Here is an 18,846-nt window from a genome sequence, read left to right on the forward strand (position 1 = left end):
CCACGTCGCCCGTCTCCTCTTCCTCTCACTGACCTCTCCACCTCCTCCTACTTACTCCAACTTCCAATAATTATTTTTGCAAGAAGTAATTTCTCCTGCCCAGTTATGAAAAGCTCATTAAAAAGAGGACTGGAACAAACAAAGCTTTTCCTGTGAGGCCTCTTTTCAAATTCATTTTCTAATTTCCCTCTGTTTTAATCATTTATATCAATTAATCATTCCTTGGTGGAAAAGATATTCTTTGCAATCTTCTGTGGATGTTTTTGTTCTGGTAAGAGGCAAGCTTGATGAGAGTGTCAAGAGAATGCGGCTCAAACCAAGGTGGATCAGCGCTGGCTTTGCCAAAAGGGAAATCAGTGTGATGCAAAGCAATCTCCTCAGAGCTGCGAGAATAATTAAACAATTAAAGTCAAGAAAAAGATCATCTTTACACATCCAAAGCCAGGGGTATCATATCCAAATGGATTTTTTTCTTTTTTTTTGTCATGTAAAACTCTTAAACCTGGTTAATCTCTTTGAAGATAACTTCTCTTTTGCATTATATTTTATTTTTCTTGTTTCTAAAGTAAAAAACTAAAATAAAAATACAATAAAAAGAGCCATATTTTCATGTCAACTTGTGACACATGCAACACATTTCTCGCATGTAGTTCATGATTAATCTCTCATGCTTGCCATGATATTAATGTTAAGATAAATACATGTAAAGAAAACCCTCAGACAAATCAGATTCAGTGTTGAAATCAATGACCTGTGGACTTTAATGGGGTTTTCAAAGCAGAAAGTCTCCCTGCAATTACTGTGGGTGGCAGACGATGGCGCCACCGCGCAGCTGTTGTCCCGCCAGTTCCCAGAGGTTGGAGTCACTCTCAGTAAACTAAGTAGTTATTGAATGTCATCTAATTAAACTGTGACGTGAGGTGAATGCAGTTTACTGGATGTTGCCATGCAGCTTGGAGCTGATGCTACAGGGAGATGCAGATAATCAGAGACTTCCCATGATGCTCTAATCACAGCCAGGCAGTGATTTCGAGATTAAGAAATGACGTTCAAATTGATTCTGAATTTGACTATTTTAGATTTTGGGTATTGAAACATTAAATTCAGTTTTTAAGAAGTGTTGGGGGGGGGGGGGGGGGTCCTGTCTTTGCCAGTGTAACAACATTGTTTGTGTGCGTCTCTTGCTAAGTCTCTCTCTGCTCTGATTGGCTGGATTCGGTGTTCTTAAATGAGCTGCCAGCGGATTGGCTGAGAGGGCTTTGTCGTCACGCGGCTAAAGAGGGTTTTTTACTGGAGGTTTCTTCCTGTCAGAGACACATGTAGAACAAGCTGCCCGCGGATCCACCGTCGTATTTCCTGTGCTCCGTTATTCGCGTCATAATCTCGGTTTGTGCCGCTCTTCTCTGCTCTTTTGGGGAACTTTACTGTCTCGGAGACCTAATCATCCTGCGATGGACAGCTTTGGGTCCGTCATCGGCCACAAATCGCTTTCAGAAAAGCAGGAACCGTCCGCTGGAAATACTATCTGATAACTCCATTTGCTCCGCTGTACGAGTCGCGAGCTCGCTGCCGCGCGGGGCTGGACACCGACGGCGCACTTTTTTATTTATTTATTTTTTTAAATAAAACATTTTTTCCTTGACTTTTTGGGGACTGCTGGAGCTTACCCGTTCTCCTACGCAATCTTCAGACCCGAACTTCAGCCATTAAACTCCAACGAAGTGAGTATATGTGTGTCAAAGTCTAGACTTTGCCTCTGAAAGCGTGTTTTCTTTTGAAGATAGCTGTGATATTTGATACCCGAGACTCTTGTTTTTTCACTGAACCCATGGCCGTGTAATTATCCCGCAATAATCTTTACATTTTCCGGTTGAAAAGCAGCTTTCAGGACCTTTAGCACTCGCCTTTTCTCCCTTCCATTTCCATGTCTTAGTCTCTGTGCCCAAATTGCCTGACCGTGTAATTACTTACCCATTTAATCTAAAAAGCCTCCCCTCCTCCTCCTCCTGCCCCGCCTGTTGGAAACTTGACGATGGCTCGCCCGGTTCGTGCGTGGAGTCACTTTCAGGTCGGCTTTTTGTTTTGTTGTGTTTTTTTTTTTTTTTTCATCTGCTTTTAGATGTAATCAGCGCGGAGGTTCGCCGCGGTTCGTCCCTAAGAGCCATCGCTAATGGGCTTACTGAATGCTGCTCTGTCTGTGCGCGCGCGCGCCCCCTCCCCGCGCCTTCTCCTTCCCTAATTGGCCTACCTGCCTTTCAACAAAGATTTGGCTTTATATCCCGGCGTCGCTGCTGCCCCGGAGTGGTGGTGATGGTGGTGGAGGAGGGTGGATGGGGGTGGGGGGTCCGAGCACGTATTAACGTCTGGAAGGGAACGGCCGTTTGGCGGTGAAGTTATGGCGGGCAGGTCGGTGGAAGCCCGCGGGGCATCAGGTGTTGGTAAACAAGCAGGAGCGGCTGTGCTGCTCAGTCAGTCAGTCAGAGGCACTGCTTTCACTTTAGAGGCAGCAGAATTGTTCCTTTGGCCCCACAGTGTTATCAGTTAACAGACATTCATCAGCAGCGATGCCCCCGCGCAGGGGCCACACAGGCAGAGATCAAGGGCAGATTAATTCACTAAATGACTCATAGCAGAACATGGCTTGTTCGTGTAATGAGATCAGCTCCTTCTCTTTGCTGGGGGGTCACAGAGTCTGCAGCTGCAAAGTTAACAATCTCCACAAAGGTGGTGTAAAACTCTGCCATTATCTGCTAGGATGATGTTGCATACCTGGTATCAACACGTGATGTTTGTTTTTGTTTTGTTTTTTCAGAGACCATGGTGAATCCTGGAGGCAGCAGCCAGCCGCCGGCGGTGGGCGCCGGTTCCCTGTCCTGGAAGCGGTGTGCGGGCTGCGGGGGCAAAATCGCAGACCGCTTCCTCCTCTACACCATGGACACCTACTGGCACAGCCGCTGCCTGAAGTGCTCCTGCTGCCAGGCCCAGCTGGGCGAAATCGGCACGTCGTGCTACACGAAAAGCGGCATGATCCTCTGCAGAAACGATTACATCAGGTGAGAAGGGGGGGTTAGGGCCGTTTCTGTGGGGCTGTCCAAGGACACAAACGCACTCTGTAGGTGAGACATTTAGATAGGCCTGCATCACAAATGTATCCTCATCGCAATATCAACCTATACGCATATGGCAACAGGCAGCCTAAATTAGGGATAAATGGTTACTTTTTAAATGTTCACACATAAACAATCTTATGGCCGCTTAACAAATTAAATGGAGCCCTTTGACCAATCAGATGCAGCCCTTTTATGTCAACTGTCTGCCTCCTTTGTAGACGAGGGTCATTTGGATTATAAATGAAGTTATGTTGACTTTTATTGAAATAAAAAAGTTGCACCGAAATGAAGAAAAAAAATGCCCTTTGCTTATGTATCCCAGACACTAATATTACAAGTCTTCCTCATGGCGTGCAGGACTTTATGTAAATTCAATCAGGAAAAGAGATGTATTTCTCTTGTTGAAGTTTAAAAAAAGAACCCTATTGGGAGCAGGAAGAGTGTTCATCAGCTGCTTTGGCCTCTCCTGTCATTCAGTTCAGCTGAATGGGAATGTTTCTGCTTAAAGGTACAAAATCTCGCCCATTTGAGTTGTTTTTGGATGTGCAGCCAGCAGATCTGCACAGATGATTCCAGATCTAAAGTGCGCCCGTGCGCTCTTACTCCCACCTCATATAAAGCAGTGGGAAGTCAATGGGGTACTTCATTCATAATGGTACTATAACGTAATTAAAATTGGAGCGGGAGGAAGTGTGGATACACCTTTCCACTTGTATTGAGAGCATGCTTGGTGAAAGAGCTAAAGCGCAGATTATGGAGGCAGGAGATCTGTGCAGAGATAAAAACGCTGAAGTATGGCTGGGAGAGGGAGGCAGAGAAAACATCTGAGAGAGACTCTACACAATTAAATGCTTTAATTATAGTCCCCCCTCCATTTCCTTCAGTCCTGATGGGTTTTATCTAATGAGATCTGGTCCCTGGCTTGTTTCTGCTACCAATGACGTGTCCGAAATGAATGAGAGCCACACTGCAAACAAAACATTTAATTAACCAAATTGGCTTTTGAGAGTGCAGGAGAGAAAGACAGACAGACAAGAGGGATTATTGTGAAGGCCATTTGCGGCTGTTTTTCTCCCCCCCCATCTTAAAGGGCCAGTCTGTTTTTTAAGCCATTGAACTCTCATCTTCCGCTCAAATTTGCAGTTTAAATAATAGTGGTAGTGGATGATTTTGCTGTTTGAAGCTGGAGGTGATGTTATAGCTGCTGCTGCTGCTGCTGCTGCTGCTGCTGCTGCTGCTGCTGCTGCTGCTGCTGCTGCTGCAGGGGGGATTCTTTTCCTGGGGGCTGCTGGATTCAGAGGGAATGCTGTCCCCTTAATTGAATAAGTCTAGGTAATTAAATGGCACTTTTCCAATAGAACGTGTGAGGTAAATCTAATAGTTGGTTATTTAATATCACTTTGAAGTCTGCCCACTCAAGCAGGATGACAGCACAAGAGAATGTGAAGTATTAGTCCCCCCCCCTTCAAAAAAAGGAGGGGGGGGGGGTGGGATCTCAGAAAATTAATTAAATCTCGTGCAATTCAGAGGAAGCGTTTATCTTGATTTGTCATAACCGAATTAATTTGTGGCCTTCGATTCACTTGGGGCCGGATCTGTTACTCTGAATTAACCAAGAGTAGTTTGGCTATACAGCCCCCCCCCCTCTAAAAACACATGCACACAGAAAGATCCACCAGCCCTCCCTCATCCTGCAATTCCCCCCCCCCCCCCCGCCCCGTCCACCCGTGCCTCTAATGCAGCCTGCCATTATGCAAAGCCCCGCTCCAGTATCAATATGGCCTAGTGCTTTTAAGATGCTTTGGCTGCTGATGTAGAGAGGCATTTTTAATGGACTGTGTTGCAGAAATCATTGTTGTGGGGGTAATTTTACCCTACTCAAAGGTCTGGCTGAATGAGGTCTGCATTTAGCAGACAGCCCAGCAGCCAGTCATGCTATCTTTCAGCCGAAATGAAATTCAATAGTCATGGCCCATATAGACAACCGACAGCTGGGAATGGGTTGTTTTTGTTGCCTTTCTTCTCTGCAATTTAATCAAAGACGGATCGTCTTTGAGGAAGACGCGTCGGGATGAAGACGTCTTCCAGGAATGTTGTTAGTTTTCCATTTAAAGGCGGGCTTTAATTCTACTGACCTGACCTCACCTGACCTCTGCTTCTGCTGCTCTGCTGAGGTTCCTTCCAGTAAAGGCGGCTCTGCAAAAAACAAAAAGTTTGTTTCCACGCCTCTTTGAAGGCTGATCGGCTATTGTTCTCCGGGTCTACATGCACGTTTTTCAGCAGGTTTGTCCTGTCGACAGGCGAGAATTGGCAGGTTAGTGACAACAGTCTCCAGTTAATTAGTTTCTGAAATTGAGTTTTGATGGAGCCTTTCCAAACCACGCCAAGTCCACGTTTGCTGCCTCTGAATGAAGCCGTTGCTTGTTTCAGAGCCCGTAGAACTGAATACTTTTTATAATTCTCTAAACTGAAGCGGATGACGGCACGTTTTTTTGACGTTAATTTTGAAGCCAGACGACTTTATCTGATGCTTTCACACACACCCACCCACACACACACACACAGACACACACACCTCCTGTCCCTTTCTTTTCCATGCCTCCCTCTCCCCTTCTCAGCGCAGCATGTCAGATGCCGTGGTCTTATTTGATTGCTTAGGAAAAGTGCAGTGATAGAGCAAACACCCAGTGAGATATGATGACAAATGGGTCCAGATCCCAGTAAATTACTTTCTGCTCAAATCGAAATTTCATTCAGTTTGCTGCTCACTGAGATGAAGTAATCTAAATTGTGGACTCAGAAGGAAGATAGAAGGGAAGCTGGAGCAAGCATTTCATTATCAAGAGGCGAAGGAAGGGGGGTGGGGGGGGGGGGGGGTTAGGGACGAAAGAGATGAGCAAAAGCAAATCTAAAGTGTTGACACCATGATTGAAAAGGTTAACCCATGCACATTATATATCAAGCGGAGTAGCTACAGGGTATCTAATGGAAACACGGCACTGACGGAGCATTCACAGGAGTCCTAATGGCAAAAGCACTATGTCTCTGACTGGCTGTACAATCAAATCCTCTTAGGTCCTGATTGCTTATGTTTCAGGTTATTATTAGGCTGCAAAAGAAGAAAAAAAGAAAAAAGCTCAGCCAAAGTAATATTGTATCTCAGTGTGAGATGATTGTGAAGAACAGCTTCATCTTTTTCCTCTGTGATGATTTGTCTCCCCTGCATGTTTTCACTTGGGCTTACAGATAGAAAATGGCAAACTTGGCACTGGCAAAGGCTTTCAGTCGGCTCACAAAAGGTGGACGCCACAGTCCATCACGCAGATGCAAACAGCACCCCCCCCCCCCCCCCCCCCCCGAGCCTAACACTGGCTGCTATGTCTTCCTCAGATTATTCGGAAACAGTGGAGCTTGCAGCGCCTGTGGTCAGTCCATTCCAGCCAGTGAACTGGTGATGAGGGCGCAGGGCAACGTGTACCACCTCAAGGTAAACGAGCGGGAAAAGTTCACCCTCCTCTGACCTTCTGACCTTCTGACGCGACTCTTCTAGAAAAAAAAAACCCTTCACCTGCTGTAAGACTAAACTCAGGGAAAAAGGATTCATGATCAAACGTTTTCCTAAGAGCCTGAGGTTAAAGAAACTCCAAACATTTTGATCTCTTTCAAATAGAATACAACTGTATTGATTCCACACAGGGGAAATGACCCAACAGTGGTAAACCTTTAACAACAGCAGTAATGAATGAAATGGGAGCCAAACTACTAAACAGAGCTTTTTACCATTATTTTGTGGAGCTGTGGTGAAATCCCAAAGTGTGCTGGCATTTTGAAAGCCTCCGTTCTTCTTCTTTCATCATAAACGTCCATCTAACATTTAGCTTAGCTATAGTCATGGCGTTTCCATGACTGGTTCTAGTTGTAACCTGCTGTCAGAAACCAGGTCACAAGAACCCAGACGAGCGTTTTTCTCAGGACCAGCAGGCTGACAGAACATCGAGGAGGATGTTGTTCGGTCAGAGTCTTCCTCAGTGTCTGCAGGTCCTATGGATCCACCCTGAAGTCTGAAAGTTCTGTGTCCTCTGGGCTTAATCCCTGTCACATCAACACACCAGTGGTTCTGATTGATCCAAACTTTAAGAAATGTGCCTAAAATGCTTTGAAAGTCAAATGGGATTCCTATCGTTGAGGTTCTCCAGTTTCCTGATTGGCGTCCTTCTCGTGTTCAGGAAGTGGAGCGGTTGTTGGGATGAGGCCTTCCTGTAGTAAACTCTGCTTCCCTTCGGTCCTCTCAGCGCTGATGTGTTTTCCTCTTTTTGTTTCTTTCTGAAGTGTTTCACATGTTCCACCTGCCGGAACCGGCTCGTCCCGGGAGATCGGTTCCACTACATCAACGGCAGCCTCTTCTGCGAACACGACAGACCCACAGCACTCATCAACGGCCATTTGAGCTCCCTGCAGACGAACCCTTTACTGCCGGACCAGAAGGTAGGAACCTCAGGCAGGCGCAGAGCGATGGAGATGGGAGGCTTCTGCCGCCTTTCTCACTCATATTGATGAGTTCTGCTTTGCTGCAGCAGAGCTCGGATTCATTTTATTTGGAGACGGGCGATGGGTTTTCCCATCATTCTTGTTGGATGACTCAGAAAATCTGTGTGAACAATCAGGGAAACGTATGTGAAGATGAGGCTTTTTCTCCGGCTCCCTCTGAGCCATATTATGGAGACTTTCGTCTTTTTTTTTTTTTTTTTTTTTTTTGCGCCGAAACGATACCCGTTTCCGTCGAGGCAGGCCGAGTTTGACTTGTGGCGTCACGAGGGCCGGGTTATCAATCGTAGGTCAAACGTCTGGAGCAGCCTGCGTGTCCGGACAGTCGCCGTCCCGGGATTTGATCCGTGTGCCTCTGGTGAAAGCAAAAGGCCTCATCATATAGGAGGGATGAGTTCCTTCCTCGGGACGGCTTGGCTCTGCCTGTGAGGTCCGATCATTTCTGCCTCCCAACAAGCTGCTTTATTGATGATTATTGATACGGTCTGCGGCCGGCTGAGGGTTGCCAGAGAGCGCCACAGACAGACGCAGAGAGGAATTATATTGTTGGGAGCGATTCACCTTGAGTGCTTCAGAAAGGAGAAGTAGGACTCCATTAAGCCCCCCCCCCCGACGCTTCCCCAGCCTTTTAAGGGCTTGTCACTTTTACAGATCAGCTCCCCGAGCTCTAAGAGCTCCTCACATTCAAATTGAAAGCTGTTGTATTATCCAGCTTAATTTTAAATGTCTGTTAAAGGCCGCGCTTCGGCTGTCGTGCGGCTGCCGCTGCAGTAAATATGAGGCCTCATGCTTTATTTATGCAGCAACATCAATTGTAGTGAAAAGCCCTGAATTATTGATGCTAAAACGCAATCTGAAAATTTGGCCTTTGTGCTTTAATTAGAGCAGACAGAGAATGGTTAACAAAGTGGGAACAGTTTGGTTCGGCGGCTCCGTCACACCTTTTCCTTTTTTGCTCAAACCGAGTTTGAGGCACAGCAGGAAGCCCCTCCCCCCTCCAGATCAATACACCTTTAATGTACCGGCGGCGGCGGCGGCTGGTTCAGCGGAGGGAGAAATGAAGCAGTCACAGAGTTATCTTGGCGCCGTTGTCTTGATGATGTGCGATTTTGCTGCAACATAATTGGTGTTGTTCGCCATGACGGCGTAGGACATTTGGTGCTCATTTATTAAGCTCTCTTCCCAGCTTCTGCCTAATCTCTTTGTTCAGAACAGACAAATTACCGCTCTCATTCAGAGCTGCTTTGACCCTGGGGAGGAAGACCCTCCCAGCGTCAGTCACTTTAATTAGCCCCCAAGTAGGAGTTTGCAATTACTAATAGACCGAAGCCCTCCTAGTGATTTTGAAGGATGAAGGGGGGGGAAGCAAATCAGTCTTTGGATCCATCCAGAAAAACAGCAGAAAGATGAAAAAGTTTAGCGCCGGTGAAACCCAGAAGGATAATTGTGTTTCCTCCCCTGCGCTTGTGCTTCGCAGGCCCCAGCACCTCCTGCAGAAATGTTGGAGCGCGCTTCTAATTATGCCAAAGAGAATCGCCTGGTGGAGGCGCTTTCAAGTTAATGCAGAGTAAATGGGACACCAGATGGTTTTCAAAGGCTGACTGATCAATAAATGAAACAGTGAAGTTGGTGGAAAATGGATTTATTAAAGGGGAGAAGCGTCTGTGCTGCCGCCGCCGTTGCTGCCGCTGCCGCCGCCGTTGCTGCCGCTGCTGCTGCCACTTTTGCTGCTGCTGCTGCCGCTGCCGCTGCTGCTGCTGCCGCCGCTGCTGCTGCTGCTGCTGCCGCTGCTGCTGCTGCTGCTGTCGCTGCTGCTGCTGCCGCTGCCGCTGCTGCTGCTGCCGCTGCCGCTGCTGCTGCTGCCGCCGCTGCTGCTGCTGCTGCCGCCGCTGCTGCTGCTGCTGCTGCCGCTGCTGCTGCTGCTGCTGCTGCTGCTGTCGCTGCTGCTGCTGCCGCTGCTGCCGCTGCCGCTGCTGTCGTCTGCGGCGCTCACTCCTTTCTGTTTGTTTGCAGGTGTGTTAGGTGTGACCCATGCAGGAAGCAGGATGTGTGCCTTCATGTTAGCCCTCATTGACACCTGAGCCGGCGTGGATGAGCAGCCCCCCCCTCCGCCCATTCTCCACTCCCAGGCCCTCTACCCCCCCCCCCCCCCCCCGCCCCCTGGAATCCTCATCCCACCAGTGAAGCCCACCTTTTCTTTTTGCTGCCCAAACCCGACGCCCGGCCTTCAAGTCTCGGCTTCTCCCCTCAACACGGGTGGATATTTGCACTTACGGTGGCTGAGACAGGACGCCTGGGGACACTTTTGGATGGGGCCGAGGCTGGGCGGAGTCTGCAGAGGATGCTCAGACTGCAGCAGAGGAGACGGACTCCACGCTCCAAGAGTTGCAGACCTTCAGTGACATTTGTAGGAGAAGCTTTTCAGTTTTCCTCTTCCTTTTCTATCCTCATTTCCCATGAACTCGGTGTTTTCACTTTCTATATTTAAAGTGTTGTTAAAGGGAAACGTTTTTTTTTTCTTCTTCTTTCTTTTAGGTGAAATATATAAGACGGGGTTTTCAAAAGTATCCGTGGCATTTTGTGGAACAGGAATCATGAACACTCTGTCGGTGTATTTGTAAAACTACCATGTATGTGCAGTATGCATGTAGATGTCGTCCAAGCGTGGCTACAGTACATATGACCCCTCCTCCTCGCACCTGGCTCCTCCCCTTCGACCACAGCAGCCTGCTCCTAGTCCATGATGTAGAGATCATTCCCAACCCATAAATGCTGAATGAAAGAGAAATTTATTTGTGATATTTTCCGAGACATTTGCTCCAGTACGGTGTATTTAATTAATAAAACTATTGAAGATTTCAAAGTGTCGTTTAATGGTTTTTGTTTTTTTAGGGTTTCTAGAAGTTTGCGGACCAGGATCCGCCTCCAGCCTCACAGGCCTGGAGGTGCGATCAGCGTCTCCCTGAAATGGACAAACACGCTTCCTTTCTTTCTGTTCAGGTGACCATTTACTATTCATCACTCTAATACCTGACAGAAACAGAGGAAAATGTCGCTTTGAAGATTCAATTACTGCAGAGAGGGAGAGAGGTGTCTGTGTTCGGCGGGCACAAATTGAATGGGCTATTTGCAGAACAAATTGGTGTTTGAAGTCCTTGCAAGACCTAATAGGTCTGAAGGAGGGACCCGGTAATGGCTGATGCACTTATCTGTGCATTGTGAAGCCCCCGGTGAGCCCGCCGCCGCCGCCGAAACAATGTGTGCTGCACCCCAGCAGACTTTGATGCAGAAATCTACTCAAGTACGAGAGGAAATGGGCCTGAAGAGTAAACAGCGTCTTGTGCCTTAAATGTGAATTTCATGCAGAGTGGCTCTGCTCTCTGCCTTTTGAAGAGCAGCGCTGAGGAGGAGGAGGATTTTTAAATGTGTCAGCGGGAACGCTGAAGGGGGCAGTCGGCGTTTTAGTGGGCGCAACCTGTTGCCGTTTCGATCACTAACTGAAAAACGATGAAGACGCTCATGTGAAAGATCAGAGCTGTGTCTTCAAACTTCAATGTGCAGACAAGGACTCGGTTTGCAAAAAAACAAACAATCCGTTCTTCATCCTGGGGGTCAATCTACACTTTTAAGGGAGGTTAAGTCACTTTATAAATGTGATTTTGTAGAAAAACCCTTATCTTATATAATCATTTGACAGTACAGTACAGTGTTTATCTGACTTTCAGGATAATATCTTTATTTTTAATCTCCCGTGAATTCGTGCAAGAACTAAAGAGAGGGTGAAGTGCAACTGGGTTTGTTTTGCTCCAGTGGCTCTTAGAGACGTGCGGTGAAACTGTCGGAATAATTGACTAAAAAGATGAATGCCCTACCACCAGATGAACCAGTTTGCTGAGGTGTGTGACTACATGAAACAGGATTTCCTTTGTGTTAGCATTTTTCAACACAATGACACTCAAAAACGAAAAAAGAACAAAACAACGCCAATGCCCCAACCCTCCTGCTGTCAACAATTGCACAAACTACAGTTACAGCATTCTTCTGTCATGTTTGTTGATGGGAGATTGAAAAGAGTCACAAAGGGCCTCCGCACCATGTCAAACTGACCCGCTGAACCTCAGCCCATACAGCCTTTTTTGTCAGGTTTTAGATGTAATGATCCAGTGTAACCCCGCCCTTACATTGACGTGTTCTCCCTACCATGACAAAGGTGGATAAAGGTGGAAAGATTTCATGTAATCCATGGACACCAGTGAAGATCACAAATCATTGAAGAAAAAAGGTTCAGAGCACTGTCTAGTGGGTCTAGATGACCCAACTCCCAACGTTAAAGTGCCTAGGATAGAACCAGGGTTACAAGGGATCTAGCGTCACGCCAACAAGACAGCAATGGTCTTCTGACCCACATAAGGCAAAGGAAACAGATTGTTTTGTTTTACTCTACAAATTCATGACTTCAAAACAAGAGACAGGTCTTGCATTTTTGGTAAATGTTTCAGAAACAAATGGACCAACAAATCAGCGAACTTCCAGCAGTGTGCAGCCCTATGCAGCACTCATTCCATTGTTTAGACAATCAAATCCCATCCATCCATCCATCCATCCATCCATCCATCCATCCATCTTCAGAATCCACTGAATCCCTTTCAAGGTCATGGGCTTACTTTTCGTACCGGTCGTACCGGCGAAGGCGGGGTACACCCCGGATGGGACGCCACTCCCTTGCAGGGCCACAGAAACTTCACATTTGGGTTTTTAAAAATGAAAATTTCTGAAGGTAAAAGTGTCAAATACACACAGCGTTCCTCGCCTGCACATCCTTTTAGCCCCGAGTCTCAGCAAAAGGCGCAAAAGTAATATGGGGGCAGCTTTAAAGGAGAAAAGAGCGCTCCTTCCTGTCACACTCAAATGCAGCTTTGGCAGCAGGTTCTATGGAGCACTTAAAACTGGAATTTTGACAGTAATAACTATGTAAACATCATTAAAACCTCACCAGCATTAATACTTGGATGACGGTAAAATGATTCAATCCTCATTCAGATTAAGTGTGCATTTGATTCAAGCAAACAAATGACATGATGCTCTCTCAGACAGGATAACAGAGTTTGCTAACACCTGCTTATCAAATGACTCATCTGCTATAAAATCAATTTATTTCAATTTGATTTGGGTTTAATTTCCCATAAAGTGACCCCTGTTAATCCACATTTAAAAAAAAAAGGCTATTATGTGCAGCACTAACGGCCGTTTGCATTATGAAATCCGCTTGCATCTATTAAGCTGTTTACTGTGTCACGCATCGACACGCACATGCACACATCCACACGCGTAAGCGGTCCACACGTGCGCCCACACATTTCCGATGCCATTTTTTCAAAATGAGCCGATACCATTGAATCAAGTTGCTCACTTTGAGAGAAAAAAAAAATCTGATTTACAAATAATCCATATGTGAGAATGTGCTTTGATGTGGCACACCAGGGCGAGGCCTAATGGATCTTGCTCATAACAATGCAGCACACTTAAATGGCACATCTGCCTGAGGGAAATCACAGAGCTTCAGCTGCAGCTCCTTTCCACTCTCACCCGGGAGTCTGCTGATGCTCCACAACTGGATTAGCCACCTTGTATTTATTTGTTACACGTTTATGTCTTCATTTCGCCACACCTTCTTGATTGTCATTCATGTCGGAGTAAACGGGAGACTTTTGTGGCACACAGGATGTGAAAGACATCCCCTCTAGTTGCTCTTGAAGGCGTGCTTTAGGTAACGCGCCTTATTTGAAAGAGTCATTGTTGTGGAGTTATTGAGTGTTTTTGTCTGTTCTGGGCGGTAACCAAAACCTGAGTTATGGTCGTGTCTTTTTGGAACGTGGAGGACCTGAGCTCCCTGTGGAGTTTGAGAATGATCAACCCACCCTCACACCCACCCCCTCCACCGTTAGCAGTTTCTCACATGACCACTTGAGGCAGGTTTCAGACACATGTTCTCATTGGCTCCTGGGCTAAAAAGTGTAAATGTGCACAGATGGTCTGTTTCTATTCTAGTTGAAGTTTAGTTACTGGGCTGTACAGTGGAGGAGTGGTCAGCACTCTTACCACACACTGAGAAGGCCCTAGTTTGAATCCCATCTGGGTCCTGTCTGTGTGGAGTTTGCATGCTCTCCTCGTGCATTCGTGGGCTTCCTCCCACAGTCCTAGAACATGTCATAAGTTCACTGAAGGTTCTGAATGGGCCCTTAGGTGTGAATTGTGTGGCCCTGTGACAGACTGGTGTCCTGTCCTAGGTTTACCAACAGTAACTGGGTCAGGCTCCAGCGACCCAGTGACCCTAAAAGGGAGTCAGAAAATAGAATGGTAGTAATGTTTATTATTCATGAAAAGGTATAGAATTATGACTCTGTAAGGTCTTAAATCGGCTTATTTTGTTTTATTTGGGTTTGCTAGGTGGGTGGATCTAACAAACCTCACTTGACTTTGCCCCACCCAATTACCTTTTTATAGACTACAGGTGAGGTGGGCGGAGCAAACTAGTCTGTCTCATCTCAGGCTTTATTTTGAAATTCAAATCATTTGGGTGACGGCCAAGATCCTCTGTCCAATGAAAACATGACAACTCAGCTCATTATTCAGGTTGAAAGGCAACAGGCAGTTCTACTCCACAAAGTCTTCCTGGACCTTCATTTTGGTCCTGACTTGCAGGAGAATGCTGTGAGCAGGAGTACCGGGGATCGCTGGAGGCTGTTCCCACTGGGGGACTACTTTGTTTTCCAGAGGTCTCATGTGGGCAATGACTGTGAAACATGAAGAGATGTGACTCAGAGGAACCCCCTCCCCTCCCCCTGCACGCCCCCGAGCGGGAACTCAAGAATTTGTTGTTGGAACTCGGAGCTTGCCAAGATTCTCCCACAGTGATCACCATGTCAAGACAAAGATGTCCACATGTAGAAGTAGCACAAGGACCCCTTTACTGCAGTGACTTTATCATCGTGCTGCTATGGGGACAAATCCACCTTACTTGCTTTTATGGACGTTGACAGAAATCCTTCAGGGATTTAAGTCTTTGGGACACGGCCTGGCGACTGGCGAGGCAGCACCATGAGGTGAAGATCCCCCAGAGTCCCAACGCTGTCGGTGAAACTGATGAGACTTCCTGGGGGCAGAATGTGGTGGAGAATGGGGCGGAGCAGGGCTTGTGTGACAGCCTGGAAAGTGGAGAGACAGACAGGGATGACATTTAAAGGGGAGGAAACAGACAATGATTGGCTGGAAAAAACAGTGATGAAAACCATGAATGAAAGCACAGCATGGGAAATGGCAGGTGCATGATGGGAAAATATTTTTTCATATTAAAGGGCTTCACTTTTACCAAACTAGAATCCTTCATTTTCCTTGTTTTATGCTCAAAGCTTTAACTTAATTGTATTATTAATTTCTCATCCGGTTTGTTACTGTCCCCCATTAGCCTGCTAGTTAACCAGCTGGACCAGGGGTGGGCACACCACGGCCTGCCTCCGTGAGAAACGTGATCGAATGTGTAACTTTATTCCACACTTCGGCAGTCTGTCCCCCCCATCTGAACCCCCCAACATCCCTGTCAAACAGGACAGAAGACATGCAGTCTTCCCTTTCTATGTTGCAGTTCATCTTTCGTCGTGTGTCATCAGCGTAGCTCTGAAAACAAACGCCATGCCTCCTGATAACGTCCCCAAGTGGCGGCATATACAGCAGAGGTGCCCAAATCCAGGCATTAAGGGTCAGTTTTCCAACCAACCTGCCATTGAAGCTCCTTATTGGCTAAACCCACCTGATCCAGGTAACAAGCAACAGATAAGGCAGGATTTCTGGAAAACCAGCAGGACACCTCAAGGCTTGAAGTTTGACACCCCCTTTTAGTGCGATTATTAAGCTTTGTTTTTTTTATTTAAAAAAAAACAAAAACTAGTCTGTTCTCTATCCTGATTGGCTGGAGAGCTTGTCAATCAATCTCCTCCGTGTCATCTCTCCTGTACAGAGAAACACAGCACTTCAGATCTGCAGAAATCTTTGATCGTGATCAGGTCTTTGTTTTTATTCTATAATCCTGGACTTTATTTCAATGGTTTTCAAACTTTGAGGATTTAAACAAGAGAGAAACGTGTGAAAAATTCATGTCTATCTGAGAAAAGTGAGTGTAGTGAGGAGTTTTACAACAATAAAACATACTAAAACATCTATAAACCTACTCAGTGGATTTCATCAATCACGGGTCATTTTTTAGAACATAACTCTAATAATAAATGAGGGAACACTGTACTGGTGAAAAGGTAAAGCTGATATATGTCCAGCTGCCAGTGGCGGTTTTTCTCATATGGTTCGCCCTGGGCGCACAAGCACCCCCCGACCCCCCAAAAAACGCTGAAATTTGAATGAAACTTCATTGAAATTTGCGCTAGGGCGCCTAAACCACTGTGTCAACATGCTGCTGTAATGACAGTATTTTGTGCTCTCTGTGTTGGACACGTTGGAGGAGCGCGCGGAGGAAACCAACTCGCAACTGCAGAGGCTGTACAGGTAGAGAGGAAAAGCTTATGATTCCAGACCACACCAAACAAACTACTGAACTAATGAATAGATTACATTCATAAAATTAAGATACTTAAAAGGTAAAGAAAAAAGATAGAAAGGAGTCTGCATCAAAGTGATTTTGTGTCCATCATCTCACTTATCTTAACTCTGGGTGTTTGACAGACAGAAAAGTCTATTCAAGGTTGCGGACAATGGGAACAATTGTTTGTTAGCTTATTGGTGGATTTCACCAGAGCTCTTCCGCTGTGCTCATGTAGTTCACATGTACACGATCGTTTGTCTTTTTTGTTCAGTTTCATGTAGCACTGAAGCACAAAAAACATAAAAAACTCTTCTTTTTTGTCCATTGATGTTCATTCATGAAGCCAACAGAAATGACCAGAATGAATACTTTCATAATTTCCATCGTGGTTGTATTCAGATCAAGAAAGAAAAAAGAAAAATGTGGCAATTTTTACCAGAACCAGTCAGCTTTGGAAAAACAAAAACCCAAACAAATTACATGTGAACTAACTACACACGTTATCTTGATTGTGAATTTAACTTTAAAATTATATTTTACTTTTTAACAAAGTAAAATTAATAATAAATTTTGTTCTTGTGTTTGTATGTATGCAGACTTTGAGTTATTGGGGGCGGGGCTGGAAATGTCAGGAAGTGGTGGTGGAGGACCCAAAATGCAGGAGACCCAGCTTGGTGACAGGAAATAAAACATTTAATAAACAAACTGAAACATGACAAAACTATGGGGAGAAACAAACTGGTGACAAAACAGAGCAGATGACCTGACAAGGAAGAACAGAAACCCAGACACTTAAATAGGCAGAGGGTCATTAAATGAACTGAGGACAGCTGTGGATCATGAACCTGAAACTGGAGTGACTGACAAAGAAAACCAAAAACATGACCAAGAACAAACAAAACCACTGACTCCTTACAGGAAAGTCGCAAAGGGACAATGACGGGAGGATTGGTTGTATTTTTTTAAATTTACTAGTATCATTTTTCCTGACTTTTTTTCTATGAAAATCACATAGAAAGTTATTTGATTATTTATTACATAAATAGTGTTGCCTATGTAAAAGGATCATGAATGAATGAATTAAACTTTGTTTATCGTCTGCAGGTTTTTCCTTTTTCATCATCTGGTGTTCATGACATTCCACTTATGATGGACAAATGGCTGCAGAGACAGTTTGCTGAAAGAAAAGTCAACATGTTTTCCTTGTAATCAAGATAAATGCTGGTTTCTAGTTTTGAAGAATCACAGTCTTGACCGAGAGTGCACATTTTAAACCTGAAAGTCACTGTCACTTTTGACTGACCGGCGTTTAGCATCATATGTCTTTGAAATACAAAAAAAAAAAAAAAAGACATCGAAGTTTGGGTATAAGTGTTTAGACTTTAAGGTTTAAAAAACAGTGGAATCATCTATAAAGACATGAATCCACCTGTAGACAAATAGATTCATGAACATCTTTGTTTTCCTGGTCTGAGCTGGAATCTGGATCTAAACTGTACGGCTGGAAAGCCCTGGTGTTGCTCCCCTCTTCTGTTGCACCGCTACAACAGGTAGGGGGTGTGAGGGGCTTTGGGCTATCGGGAGAGCAAGTAAACAACAGGGATGAGAAGCGAATTTCTGCAGAAACTATGTCCAAGAAAAAAATGAAAAAATGTAGATTTTGGCTAAAAACAGCATAATTATAATAAAAGACCTCTGGAAAAACTTTGAGAATAGACCAGAAGATGTTTAGAGTGGGATTTCTACAGTTAAAAATCAGTGGAAATAGAATTGGAGTCTGTAGACACTGGGCAACTTTAAAATCACTGAAGCCGAACCTTTTTAACTGTTGTCGGCGACACCTAAAGAACTCAGGCTCTTTGACATACCGTAACTCTGACGGTTTACGTGATCACCATGGATCAGCTGATTCTGATATCGAGAGAAGTGGCTTTGGACCGAAATGCAACAAATCACCAACATACAGGGTTGCATAACGCTGCAGTACAACAGAATGAGCTGATTTATGTGGATTGTGGAAACACCTCAAAACTGTAAAGGGTTGCATATCAGCATAAAGCTGCTTCAGAATCCACTTGTATTACGTTAATTGCATCAACAGTTAAGGAGTTGCGGTTTATTGAAGGAATATCAACACTGGAGCTAAAGCAGGTTGCAGGAGCCCCTAGCTAATTGTTTTCTTGGGCCCTCAAAGGAGAACTCTCCTCCTTTGACTTTCTCTGAATAACTTTGAATTGTGTGACAAAAGCAGCTCGCACACGAACAAGCTGTCAGAACATGGATCAAATGAAGATGAAAACATGTAAACCACATTACAGTTGCAAACAAACTTTTCAGGACTGCTTGTTTCGACGTCCAGAGATGTACTAACAATATCCGTCCCAATAGTGTACAAACATTCTTGTTTCTTTATTTGTTCCTTCATTAGATCATCCATCTGTTTTCTTGGCCTCACTTTGTCCCATTTTTGCCAGAACCTGTGAAAAACATGCCTCTCACTTTCACATTCCAGCATTTCAGTAATTACTCTGATGAGGTCCAAAAATTAAATTTTTATTTTTATCAGTCCCAGTCTTTAGGTTTATCAGATTTGAACAAAAC

General features: G+C 45.3%; 1 protein-coding gene across 2 annotated transcripts; it reads left to right on the forward strand.

Annotated features, from left to right (window-relative positions):
• The first annotated feature begins 1,276 nt into the window (after positions 1-1,276).
• lmo4 (LIM domain only 4) lies at positions 1,277-10,518 on the forward strand. 2 transcript variants are annotated; one of them, XM_023954029.1, is made up of 6 exons: positions 1,277-1,721; positions 2,690-2,724; positions 2,813-3,053; positions 6,501-6,597; positions 7,440-7,595; positions 9,669-10,518. In XM_023954029.1, the coding sequence occupies exons 3-6, from the start codon at positions 2,818-2,820 to the stop codon at positions 9,675-9,677; spliced, it is 498 nt and encodes a 165-aa protein (XP_023809797.1). In that variant the 5' UTR covers positions 1,277-1,721; positions 2,690-2,724; positions 2,813-2,817; the 3' UTR covers positions 9,678-10,518. The 2 variants fall into 2 exon arrangements, with proteins under 2 accessions (XP_023809797.1, XP_023809796.1); XM_023954028.1 differs by lacking the exon at positions 2,690-2,724 and having other exon boundaries at positions 1,280-1,721.
• Positions 10,519-18,846: the final 8,328 nt, after the last annotated feature.

Source organism: Oryzias latipes, chromosome 4 (genome assembly GCF_002234675.1).
Source record: "Oryzias latipes chromosome 4, ASM223467v1".
NCBI classification, from domain to species: Eukaryota; Metazoa; Chordata; class Actinopteri; order Beloniformes; family Adrianichthyidae; genus Oryzias; species Oryzias latipes.